The 13,928-nt window shown below is 43.3% G+C and overlaps 1 protein-coding gene across 8 annotated transcripts in view; it reads right to left on the bottom strand.

Annotated features, from left to right (window-relative positions):
- The window catches only part of LOC124005995 (kin of IRRE-like protein 3), a 221,865-nt gene that overhangs the window by 50,661 nt on the left and 157,276 nt on the right, over window positions 1-13,928 (bottom strand). For 5 of the 8 annotated variants that reach the window (XR_006833723.1, XM_046315652.1, XM_046315651.1 and 2 more), the window contains exon 4: window positions 827-996. Coding sequence is in view for 7 of the 8 variants with exons in the window: in XM_046315652.1 (XP_046171608.1) it covers window positions 827-996 (170 nt within the window). In the remaining variant the exon portion in view is untranslated. The remainder of the gene's footprint in view (window positions 1-826; window positions 997-13,928) is intronic. The other 3 variants (XM_046315654.1, XM_046315653.1, XM_046315650.1) reach the window with 1 other exon arrangement.

Raw genomic sequence — 13,928 nt, forward strand, 5'->3', positions numbered from 1 at the left:
GTCCGAAGGCAGTGTTGTGTGGCATTACGTGTGGTGGAATGATGGTTGAGTTGAAGGCTAGGGTTGGTTGGCAGGGATCAGGGATGGCTTCTCTAACAGAAAAGGGACTGAACGGATCTCTTTATGGATCCTGCCACTGAAAAGAGAGAAGCAGGGCACCTAGGAGACAGCGAAGATGCTCGAGAGTCTGCAACTTCCATTCTTATCGTCCACCATCTGCTTGATTGAGTAGAAGCATTAGGTGGGCAAAGAGGACAAACATCCTTTAGATATCCCAGGGAAGACCTTGGATTTTCAGGATATTTTATTCCAATCAAACTTGGCTGAATGCTGAGACAGTTTACAGATGGCACAAGTAATCACACATCACAGATGGCTAGTGCTTTGTATTTTACTAGGCAACTCAGTTAAGAACACATTCTTATTTACAATGATGACCTAACCCAGCCAAACACAGACAACACTGGGAAATTTGTACGCCGCCATATGTGACTCCCAATCACAGCCTGATTTGAAGCAGTTTGGAATTGAACCAGGTATTGCAGTGATGCCTCTTGCACTGAGATGCAGTGTCTTAGACCACTGTGCCAGTCAGGAGCCCTTAGTGTCTATTCACAACAAACTTCAAGAAAAGGATTGTCAACTGGAATTTGATGAGTGACATAACCTATTACGTGGAAGAAAATAGTGTTTGGTTCACTTTGCCGGTAATAATGAATGAGGGCTTTTGCTTTCTATCTATAGGAAAGGGTAACTGTCTAACCACTTCACCCTCAAAACCCCAACCCTCCCTCCAACCTTAAAAAACAAACTGTGTATTACACACCTCGTTGCTTACCTTGGAGTACATGGCTCCATTGAGAACCTCTCCATTGCGGATCCAGATGATTGATGCGGCTGGCTTGGCGTTGTCAGCGTGGCAGGTCAGGTTTAGGGGATCTCCTGCTCTCAGGCTCACCACCGGACCACCACTGATCACTGGGTCTTCAGGAGGCACTGGAGGGAAAACAGAAAAGCATTGTGTTCTAGCTATGATGTAAACATGTAATGACATATACTTGTATACAACAACAACTGTTGTTTTCAGGTCAGCGTGTCATATGTTCACTGATAAAGGTATTGGTCAAGCATCAGACTCATCCATTGGATTGATTGAAGAAATGTCTTGGACATAAGAGGGTTCATAAAAGGTGAGGTCTGCAGCTGTGTGACTATGTGTAAAACTGCCTGTTTGCTATTTTTAAATAATACCTGTACGAGGCAAGAACAGAGATATTTCTTCAAATACAATACAGCTTTGTGAGAGACAGGCGAGGTGAGTGGTTTCAGTTTTGTTTTCCTTTTCTCTCCTGTGAAATTGAAATATCTTGTGTCCATGTTCACTGATGCAGCGATGTCAGAGGACCATTGGGCAGATGTTGGTCACGTCATACGTGTGGCTTGCAAGCAACAATGGAATGAGAATGAGCTGCCTCAGAAATCCAAAGCACAGTTCAGCTTTGTGCTGTTACTGACAATGTGAATGGATGATACAGACACTGCTGCAATTTAATCATGACTTTCACATGTCCATACATGGAGGCAATTGGGGCAATCAAAACTTTGAATAGAATTGACAGTTTGCCAGGGAATGGCAGTCAGTCGTCATTCACTGGAAAAAAAGACAGATAGAGGAAGATCGTGGTGGATGCAGAATGCAGGCCCCTGATTGGCACTGATTACATTCTGCTTTCTACACACATGCTGATCACCCACTTTTTATTCAACTCCAGTGAATTATTGATTGGCCTGCACACTCATTACAGTGCAGATCTGGGGCATGATGAAATCAAAGGGTACTAGCAGCTGGCATATTCGCCTGCAAGAGTGAGAGGGTCGGAGAGAGAGGGTGGCGGGGGTCTTCTGTCAAACAGCCAAGGGTTGGTATGAAAAAGGGGGAACTATGGATAGTGTGTTACACTGCTGAATGATTTTATGGATAATGGGGGTTCTACTAAGCTATATGGAACTTCTACGGGATCGGTGTCCCTTCCACGGGACGGTTGAGCTAATGTAGGCTAACGTTTATTATAATTGTTTAAAATCTAAATGTGTTTTTTTGGCAGAAATGTCTTCTGAAACATGTGCACTTTCATGTGCCTTAATAACAAACTTGTATGCCATCTGTAAATACGAATAAAATTGTTAAATTACAAGCCTTGTTGGTTAAGTCACAGAAAACGTCAGCAACCTTTCCACTAGCCATGATTGGCTGAGATAATGGATGGGATGGACATGCCGAGAGAGGAGTTCAGATTGGTCGGCCAAATTGAAGGCTTCTGTCTATTTGAGCTGGTCAGTCTGTGTTGGTAATCCTGTCGACGTGGCTTTAAAAAATGTATTGTGTAGTGGAGCTGCATAAGTGTTGCTCTCCACTTTCTGGAGGATCGAGATTTGAAATCAGTGGAATTGGAGTATGATCGCTAAAGAGATGGAGAAAACACATGTCTCCGGATTACATCTTCAAACTAAGGGCAACCGTGACATGGTATCTGTGACATGGAGACTCGTCCATCATCCATGATGTATACGGGTAAGATTGTACCTAGCTAACGCTGGACTTTTTCAGATATGACACGTTTAAAGTTTTGACAGAAAGTGGTTTCATTTCAAGCTAAAATGTACTGTTAGCTTGCTAGCTAACGTTAGCTGGCTGGCTCCCTAGCTAACGTAAAGTGTATAACATTATTATTTGTATCCCAGAACCGTTTGCTTGGCTAGTTAGCGCCTAATGTTAGCTAGCTAACATTGAACATGGTTGGTTAGCTCCCAGCAGATTCATGCAGAATATTATCTGAGAGATATAAGAAAGATAAATATGTTTTTTATTTTAAATATGTATTCAAGCCCTTATTTTTGTCACTAAACAGTCTCCATATACTGTAGGTGGATGTGGTGGATTGAGATGCATTGAATGCTAAAAAACAGATATTTCTAGCTTAAACTGACAGATATTTGTGAGGATTTGTTTATTAATAATAATAATAATATAATGCCATTTAGCAGACGCTTTTATCCAAAGCGACTTACAGTCATGTGTGCATACATTCTACGTATGGGTGGTCCCGGGGATCGAACCCACTACCCTGGCGTTACAAGCGCCATGCTCTACCAACTGAGCTACACAGGACCATGCTAATTAAATTCCTGCTGGGGTGTGGACCTTAGGGGGTTATAGAGGGGGTTATAGATGCAGCCCAGGATCTTAGGCACAACACATTTGTAACATATTGTGCGATTTGTATACGAAACATATGCGAAATTGCAAAATAAATAACATTGTATTTAAAAAAATGTATGACGTAATATATCATACGGAATAGATGTAGTACACAATTGGATGACGTACTATAGTGTACAAAAAACAGGGACCTGTTTTGCCTCCAGCACCACTTTCAAAACTACTGGCTGAAATTATACTAACTTTCCAGATATCACTTTAATGGTTTGTCTTCCATTCATGTTTGAGCTTTACAGTACTAAACAATCCACTTTCAGCAGGATCTACACTTTCAACCATTCCTCAGAAACAATGAGCACTGCCTAGTTAACATCCTATGGGAGTCATAGCAAACCTGTGGACACGATCAGACGAGCTAAATCACTTCTATGCTCGCTTCAAGGCAAGCAACACTGAGGCATGCATGAGAGCATCAACTGTTCAAGGTGACTGTGTGATCATGCTCTCCGTAGCCAACGTGAGTAAGACCTTTAAACAGGTCAAGATACACAAGGCTGTGTGGCCAGAAGGATAACCAGAACATGTGCTCCGGGCATGTGCTGACCAACTGGCAGGTGTCTTCACTGACATTTTCAACATGTCCCTGATTAAGTATGTAATACCAACATGTTTCAAGCAGACCACCATAGTCCCTGTGCCCAAGAACACAAAGGCAACCTACCTAAACGACTACAGACCCGTATCACTCACGACTGTAGCCGTGAAGTGCTTTGAAAGGTTGGTAATGGCTCACATCAACACCATTATCCCAGAAAACCTAGACCCCACTCCATTTTGCATACCGCCCAAACAGATCCACAGATGATGCAATCTCTATTGCACTCCACACTGCCCTTTCCCACCTGGACGAAAGGAACACTTATGTGAGAATGCTATTCATTGACAACAGCTCAGCGTTCAACACCATAGTACCCTCAAAGCTAATCACTAAGCTAATGATCCTGGGACTAAACACATCCCTCTGTGACTGGTTCCTGGACTTCCTGACGGACTGCCCCCAGGTGGTGAGGGTAGGTAGCAACACATCTGCCACGCTGATCCTCAACACTGGAGCTCCCCAGGGGTGCGTGCTCAGTCTCCTCCTGTACTCACCTCCTGTACTGCATGGCCAGGCACGACTCCAACACCATCATTAAGTTTGCAGATGTAGGCCTGATCACCGACAACGACGAGACAGCCTATAGGTCAGAGACCTGGCTGGGTGGTGCCAGAAAAACAACCTATCCCTCAATGTAACCAAGACTAAGGAGATTATTATGGACTACAAGGAAAGGAGGACCGAGAAAGCCCCCATTCTTATCGACGGGGCTGTAGTAGAGCAGGTTGAGAGCTTCAAGTTCCTTGGTGTCCACATCAACAAGAAACTAGAATGGTCCAAACACACCAAGACAGTTGTGAAGAGGGCACGACAAAGTCCTTTCCCCTCAGGAAACTAAAAAGATTTGGCGTGGGTCCTGAGATCCTCAAAAGGTTCTACAGCTGCAACATTGAGAGCATCACTGCCTGGTACGGCAACTGATCGGCCTCTGACCGCAAGGCACTACAGAGGGTAGTACGTACGGCCCAGTACATCACTGGGGCTAAGCTGCCTTCCATCCAGGACCTCTACACCAGGTGGTGTCAGAGGAAGGCCCTAAAAATGGTAAAAGACCCAGCCACCCCAGTCATAGACTGTTCTCTCTAATACAGCATGGCAAGCGGTACCGGAGTGTCAAGTCTAGGACAAAAAGGCTTCTCAACAGTTTTTACCCCCAAGCCATGAGACTCCTGAACAGGTAATCAAATGGCTACCCAGACTATTTGCATTGTGTTCCCCCAACCCCTCTTTTTACACTGCTGCTCTACTCTGTTTATCATATATGCATAGTAACTTTAAATATACATTCATGTACATTCTACTTCAATTGGGCCGACCAACCAGTGCTCCCACACAGTAGCTAACCAGGCTATCTGCATTGTGTCCCTCCCACCACCCGCCAAACCCTCTTTTACTCTGATGCTACTCTCTGTTCATCATATATGCATAGTCACTTTAACCATATCTACATGTACATACTACCTCAATCAGCCTGACTAATCGATGTCTGTATGTAGCCTCGCTACTTTTATAGCCTCGCTACTGTATATCACCTGTCTTTTTACTGTTGTTTTATTTCTTTTACCTACCTATTGTTCACGTAATACCTTTTTTTGCACTATTGGTTAGAGCCTGTATGTAAGCATTTCACTGTAAGGTCTACTTACACCTGTTGTATTCAGAGCACGTGACAAATAACCTTTGAATTGATTTGACAAAGTTTGAGATTGTGCAACAGGGGAGCACTGGGGAAATGGGCTGCTTTTCTGCTTCGCCAGTTGAGTCCGGACTTGTGGAACCTTGTGACTCAAATCCCAGGAAAATCTCCAACCTGTTTCTAGACCAGAACCATTGACACATTCCTGCCTCTTCAAATGCCTCTGGCAACAGTGATATAGTATGCAACCTTTTATTTGTACAGAACATTTTGCAGTTATTCCATGACTTTTTGACCTGGTGTTCTTCATGATGCAAAGTTACACGAGTTTGTGGAATATAGAAATGCTGGGTCTTATTTAGAAGACAAAGATATTTGCCTATCTGAACCAATGGACATACATTGTGGTATGGTAATATTGTGGTGTAAGATTGGAAAAAAGCTTTATCCTCATTTGTCACCAGAATTAGAGAAGCCCTGTCTGACCAGCTTGCATACTGGCCAACCAACCATCAAATTTGTTTATGAAAATATGAATAATAGTGAGGAACAGAGATGGAGAGATGATAGTAGCTTCTAGACATCCAGTGTTATTGGCTTGCTGTCAGTGCTCACTCAATGCTGCTGAAACATTAATTAAATGTCAAGTTGTTTGAGGTATGCAAGGCTCCCATCTTCTGAAGGGCCAATTGAGAGGAAAAACTGCTTCATTTGGAGTTCGCTGAGAGCCTAACACTATGTGACTGACGACAGCACAGACATGCATATTAAAGATGGAGTAAGTGGGTTGTGGATTCAGTCTGGTATTGACTGTCACCACTCCAGTCACAATACCAGGACATCAAGGAAGAGCAATGGCTGTGAACTAATATAAGCTAAATGTGTTGACGTTCTACCGTAGAACATGACAGCTCGAGGCTTACAGAAACCACATACCCACTTGGCGCACACTGGTTGAATCAACGTTGTTTCCACGTCATTTCAATGAAATTATGTTGGTCCAATGTGGAATAGACATTGAATTGATGTCTGTGCCCAGTAGGTACAGTACGGCCAGGAAGTGGTGCGATGCAGAATGTGAAAGAGTGTAATTGTTTCAAGGCTATTTCCAACCCATCTCCTAGAGACATTATTGACCCATCTTGGCCTGTAAAACTGATAATAGTTTAGCCTTTAACCATCCATAAGGTTTCCATCAGAGAGGATCTAAGTGCCGCTGTAGTGAAGGTTAACATTTAATGCATGGAAAACTCCAAACACAGAGGTCCACGGCAGCGCACACAGATTGTCGTTACGCTTTTGAGTCGTGTGCTCTGCTCTGGGAGACAGGCGGTGTTGTGTCAAGGCTGGTTGGAAAACAGACAAAGAGGAGAAAGACACGCTTGGCTGACTCCGACAGGCCTTTTTTCATTTCCACCATATGTCTGATGTCTATCACAAGGATGACACAGAGGATCTCTGAGTAGAATGAGAACCAGTGTCATCTCTTTGCTAACTGAATGGACACAGGTGGCATGCTCTCCATCTGCACATCTCAATCTTCCACTGTGGGTTCCCCATTTAGGGACGCAGGGGCAATCCCCTCACAAAACAAAAGGCTCACTCAGACGTACTGTAAGTACTGCCTGAACAAACAATGGGCAGGTAGTTTACCTCAACCTATGTACATCACATGCCATTGATATACGACTGTACATTTCACAGTGGACTTTCTACAGTGGACAATGAAGCAACATTAAAGAGTAGCCTATTCTGAGTCACAGTGTAACTCCCAGGACAGTTGTAAAAGGAGGTGTTACTCCAGTCCCCTGTCTCTCTCACCCTCTCCATTCTGTTAAGTCATCTCTCCACCACCATCCCTCTTGCGGGCCGGTCTGACAGCCGCACAAAGGCCTCGAACCCTGCCAGTCATCATCATTACAGGCCTGCTTGCAAACTCTGCAGCCCCTAATGGTTCCAAATTAGCCCTATACTGTGGCCCCGCGATGGATTTCTCACGAGCCGGTCAGCGGCCCGGATTGATCGCTCCTCTTTAATTACCAGCTGGCTCGTTGAAATCCTTTCTCTTTCCCCACTTTTCTCTGGGAGAGTATAATGCAATATCACACCACACACTTCCACACACATACAAACACACACCCTGTTCAATAGTTTCTCAACTAGGTTGGAGAGCAAAAAACATCCTCTTGTTGTCTGAGATAGGGAGTGGAAGAGATATTCTGTGAGTTTTCTTTAAAGGAGTAGATCAACCAAGAGAAGATTAGTTATGTAGTATGTGTTCTTGTCTTACTTGTCTCATACTGCTAGTTTCCCTGTTTTTCCTCCCTGCTCACGAGGAGGGATGTCAAGCATGTATTAACATTTTACCTCTAAATGTACTTTGCTATTACTTTTTCTCACCTTTAATGATTATCTGGAGGGTTATTGTGTGCCTGTCTGTCACTTTTTCGTGGCCATCAGACGTGTACCATTTAATTTCACATATTTAAGCTCCAAGCAACATTTTCCAGGGAGTGAGACTATTAGATGTGTTTTGAGGGGGCACACAGTCTTACATTAGCCCAGCCCTCCGCCTCAGATAAGAGATTCCATTGAAGTTCATTAAAGGAGCACTGGAGTTTAATGGAATTGCATCGCCCCTTCCTGAGAGAGATAACACCAGGGGTTGTTTAATGTTTTTGCCCAATCCAGAGCTCAGAGCCATGTTTTACCGCAAAACTCAGAGCTGGCTCGGGAGAGGAAGTCAGGTCCGATTGATTGTGTTTTAGTGAGATCATTTACTTTTAGTGTATAATCAAAAATATCTATAAATGAGACTGAGGCATACAGTATGGATTTGTAATTAAGAAAACAGTGTGGGCCAGTAAGTCTGTCATGATCAGGGCTTGTCTGAATAAACCTTGCGTATAAACCTGCCCTGTGTCCTGAAAGACATTTCAATACCTCAGAACCTCTGGGATTAGCCTGGTCTGAGAAAACACCTTGATGGCGCCAGTCTATTACCATTGGGGCTCTGCTGATGGTGGACAATCTGAGTCATAAACAGCCAGACCCAGGCTGGGAAACATTCTCCATGCAGCATGTAGACCTATACACAGCCATCCAGGAGCAGGAGATTTGGTTGACAAGGCAATTTGGAGGTGAGTGAATGAGAGAGGTAACCTCAGAAGGAGCTTTGAGATGGAGGAATGGGAAAGGAAGGGGGTACTGGAAATGCAGCGTGCACAGTGCTGTGCTTCTGCCGAGGTGTCTGGAACAAAAATGGGTTGGCTTGCCTGGTCGGTTTTGGCGGAATGCTTGCGCCAGCAGCCTGTCACCCCAATGTGACGGCACCGTGGCAGCTTGCAGAGGTTGTGATCGATATATCACAAAAGAGAAGGGCGAAAAGAACTATCCATCGCAGGTGGAAGACAAGAGACATATGTGGCTCACTGGCCCAAAACACAGGCCTATTCAATTGCTGTCACCGTACACCTGTTTGGAGGCCACAAGATTCTGGCTCACACAGACTGTCTCTATCTCTCCCTCTCTGGTAATACCATCTGTGTTAGTTTTACTTTCTTTTTATTATTTTAAGATGTGTGCATGAATAATGCCTATCCAAAGTATCAAAGTGGACCCTATACTTATGAGACGACAGATGATCAGGGATTAATGTGAGTCAAGGTTTGACTGTGTGTGTGTGTGTGTTTGTGTGTGTGTGTGTGTGAGTGAGTGTGCGTGCGTGTGTTTGTGAGCGTGCGTGTGTGGGTGCTGACCCACACAGGGAGAGTGAAGAGAGGGATGGGGAGGTTTTCTGGAGACATGGGAGGAGTGGTGAGATGCCAGACTTGTCAGCAGCGTGCAGAGACAGCTTCGTCACAGAGCAGCGATTTGCTGCGCCAAAGCTGCTCTTCACAGATTGAGAGGGCACTAACGTGTTTGTGTGTGTTTGTGTGTGTGTGTTTATTTGTGAGTAGCTATGTTGCTGTCATTTTGCATGAAATGTAAAAGCAGGCCCGTATTAAATGTTATGGAAATGCTTTGTTCTTTGCAGTGTGTCAATCAATCGCTCACCTCCTCCAGTTCTAGATTTGTTTCAGTCAATAATCATTTTCGTTACGATAATTTATTACTGAACATGTATGTAATTAAAAATATTTCAAAAACACAGCTGTGTTTGTGTTTGAAAAAGTACCCTTGCCTATTAAAACTCACTCAAACCCCAAAACATACCCTACCTGCAATCTGTTGGTATTAACATAGAGTAATTGATATTATAGATGGTCTAACTTTGTCTTAGATCTCAGACAAGTCAGTAATGTACTTTAATGTAAATCAGGGTAGTGTGAGCAGAATAATGTAAATGCTAGAGACATATTTCTAACAAAATGACTGCTGATCAAGGGTTCTTATCTGGCCCTACTTGAGCGACGATGCTTGGCTAGAGCCAAATTGACTTTTGTGAGAGATAAATTAGTTACATACAGAACACTAGTACACTTAAACTGATAAATGAGGTGTTTCAACATTTCCTTTCAAGACTTTGCAATTTTGTCATGCACAGTCCTGTAGCATCATTCAGAGATATAGAGAAAGGGAGAAAGAGAGAGCAGGGAGTAAAAACAGTTTCATGAATTAGTTGGAGAGGTAAAAGTGGTGGCAATAGAAATATTGCTATCGTCGTGACTGCTACTGGAAGCCAATCAACGTGCATTCTCGCCCTTGTGCTTCTTCAGTAAGGCATTCACTTTGTGTCCCTTCTGTTTTCATACAGTGCATCTACTTTGAAATGCTTTATTCAGTAAAGCATAAGTGGGATTCAGTGGATGGAACTACAGGAGACACGGGGACAAATACTGCTTCATGTTTGTGTCTTGTTATCAAAGCACAATGCTCCTCATGAAGTTGCCCTTCGGTTCAGTGTCGAGATTTCAAAACAGTTCCTTGAGTGAGAAAACATTTGAAGGACACATTTTCATTAAAATGTTGAGCTTTTATTTCCTTTGTCTATCACTGTTTTAAAGTTATCCTTCATAAAATAGAAATTGCAATGTAATAGAATAAACATATGACTGAACCTTTTAAAAGTTGAATATTGAGGCACTCCAGTAGAGAGACACATCACTAAGATATCATGCTAGGAAGACCCTGCGGTGCAGAGCAGCATTGTTTGGTCCAACACTATTGGAGAAATCTAGTGAATGACCTACACTGTGTGTTAAAGTCAAATAAGTCACCGGCTCAGTCCCATGACTGGATAAGTACATTTTTCTGAGGACAAAGAAATGACAGAATGATGAGGTGGATTCTAAGGTAAAAATAACAAAGGGTCACGCTGAACAGACACTCAATCATTTCACCACAGGATGAAAAACTAGACATAAGAAAAGAGCTGGGCTCCAAGCAGCAACAGGAGGACACTGGGAAGCCAACTATCTGTGCACAGTTAGATATAACTTGATTTTCTCCTTCCAACGTCATGCTGTGAGGCACACCATGACCCCTGGCACTGTGCAAGGCTGGACCAGCCGTAGAATAATAATCAACAAGCTTTCATGGAAAATGACATTTTTTGCCTCTGAAATTTTTTTTTTTCAAAGGCAAGTCAGAACTCAACATAGCTGATTGCCCTTTCTTGTCTTTGGCTGCTCCAAAGAGAAATGTCTAGCAATTTGGAAGGAAGTGTTTTATCAGATCTCAAGTCTTGCTCTCTTGCAATTAAAAGTTAATAATCGGAGTGCCTCTGGACGCTCTCTAAAGTGACAAACAAGGGTAGAAGACTGTCTGGAACATTACAGATCTAAGAACTGCTATTTACCTTTATTAATTCCATGCTAAGGAAACGTGATCTTCCCATAGCAGTGTGACTGTAATTAATAATTAGCTTGACAGCAAATGAAAACTGAGGACAGATCTAGCTCTGGTATTTTCTTTGGAATTAATCTGCAGCAAAGTAAATATTTCCTAATGAGCAATATCAAAACATAATTTCCCAGAGAATACTTATGAATGTATTAGGGCCTTGTGGCATTACTCTGTATCACTTTAATATAGTTTTCATCTTGGACAGCAACACATGTAGTAATCAGACAGGACTACGACCTTGCATTAACGAGCAAGAACAAACGAGGAACGGGAAGGAACAATAAAGGAACACATAAGCGATTGATGAGGACTGAAGGTTCATTAGAAGACCTGTCGGTGGATGAATGTCAATGAGCTCTCGAAATGTCACAGTCGAGTCAACAGCAGACCTCATCACAGCAGACCAGCAGACCTCATCACAGCAGACCAGCAGACCTCATCACAGCAGATCAGCAGACCTCATCACTCGATGTAGGCCTACTCTGAAAACAGCAGCAATAACTCTTTCTCCATCGCTAAATGGTAAATGTTGCACATTTTTCTTACAAAAGACTACCTGGCCTCACAGGTCTGTTTAAAGGTAGAGACCTTATCCCAGAGAGCCCAGGCCTCCCCTTTGCTCCTACCCCCGACCAAGGTGAACACATTGATGCATAGGTTTGGCTGCCTGCTACCTTGCTGCAGAGGATATAATTAGACGGAGGACTAACCACAGACCATAACCCCTAGATCAGACGACCCTTTCATTCTTCTATGGGGTTTCCCCCATACTGAATTTATTTTATAAGCTTACATTTTGCCTTCAAATGCTACTCACATTAGACACTCCAAACTCACCAACACATTTTTTTACTAATGTGGAAACAGGAGAAGGGTCAGGTTAGAGACTGTATCTCATTGGCTTAAATGCAAAGCAGAATTGGATTGAACTTTTTGCCCCATTGAGTCATGCTAGGTATTTCAAGGATAATAAATGAACATATTGACACAGTACCATTCGTATGGGAGAAAATCGAGCGACAAAAAAAACACTCAAAATCTGCGTCTTTTATCTGTAAATATCAAAGTCATAAAGAAAACAGTTCCCTTTGATATAGAACACAGTAGGGCTGGGACAGATATATGGCCGATGAGAGAGAGAGAGAGAAGGGGAATGTTTTTAGATTTATTTGACAGTCAGGTAGGAGAGAAGGGAGACTGTTCCAACTCTGTGATGGACCGTCGCTGTCTTCTGAGTCGATAGACACACTCTGTCACCACTGGCGGGTAATTGACAGCTTAGAGTTTGCAGTGACATGGGGTTTGCATATATTTATTCCATTACCTTGCATGTGTGCCTGCCTTGGGGCCCTCCTTCGCAATGTATTCAGGAGTCAGCCAGCTAGGCAGGGGATTAAACAAACATCTTATGGCGGGGCTTATGAGAAAGGATGATACGTGTTTCACCCTCAAATAGCCAAAGAGGAATAGAGACAATTGGCTCCCCTCGTTTATTGATGATTAATCATTTTAATGGAGCTTGTACAGACAAGCCCTTTCCTCTAAGTAGCCAGCTTTACCTTGTTAGATAATGTGACTACACCTCAACAGGGCTGGGTTAGAAACGTATCAACTGTTGCAGTAGTGTACTGTGAAGCAAAAGGATGCTTTAGTTCAACTTTAAATGTTTAGCAAGCCCCAAGCAACACTATCATCAAGAGTCAATTAATAAAATCCAACTGAGAGAAACCACAAATAAATGGAAGGTATGGCAATGCATCCTAAATGATTTGTGTCTCATACCCGTCTCCTCTCCTTGAGGCCTTGATCAAACGACTTAGTTGCTGTGAACGGCGGGGTTGGAGGGAAATAAACTTGACTTTGGGGGAAGGGGAGGGGAGGAAGGGGAATCTGCGTGTAGCTGCTTTGACTCTGCAAAGAACTCATAATTATTAATTAATATCCATTTGCAGGGGGCGCGGCAGAGTGAGAGACGTTGGTCCTCAATTTGTCTTCCCTCTCTCCTTTCTCTGGCTGCCTCCACCCCTACAGATCATTAGTTTCACTTTTCATTAGCTGAGATCAATAAAGCGAATCAGTCTCTCGTGGCGAGGACACTCAGCTTCACGGACCTCCCACTTTCCCTCCTCCTCTCCCCTCAGTTCCTCTCCCTTGTTCTCTGGCTCTATCATTGACTCCAGCTTCCCTTCATATTACCCATCATCCTCCACAGCAGAAGGGTATACAGCGTAGAGGGCAGAGAGAGTGGGAGAGAGCCTACAGATCTATAGAGGAGTGAGCAGTGATTTTACAAATGCTGCCCAATATGGCAGAACTGGCAACACTGAATGATAACCCAATAAAGTTGAATTAAGTACCTGTAACCTCTCAGGCTTAATAATGAAGATGGCTGGGTTTGTAGAAGGAAATTAAAGTAAAAACATTAGGGACTGGCAATGTTAAGAGATGCTGTACTGTTTCCATTAGCTGCAGCATTATCTTGATAGTTCCTGTTATGCTGATAAAAAGCTGTGGCTTTTCTGGCATGATCATTGATTCAGTGCACAGATTTAGTGGATTTTGAAAGT

Source organism: Oncorhynchus gorbuscha, linkage group LG19 (genome assembly GCF_021184085.1).
Source record: "Oncorhynchus gorbuscha isolate QuinsamMale2020 ecotype Even-year linkage group LG19, OgorEven_v1.0, whole genome shotgun sequence".
Classification (NCBI taxonomy): domain Eukaryota; kingdom Metazoa; phylum Chordata; class Actinopteri; order Salmoniformes; family Salmonidae; genus Oncorhynchus; species Oncorhynchus gorbuscha.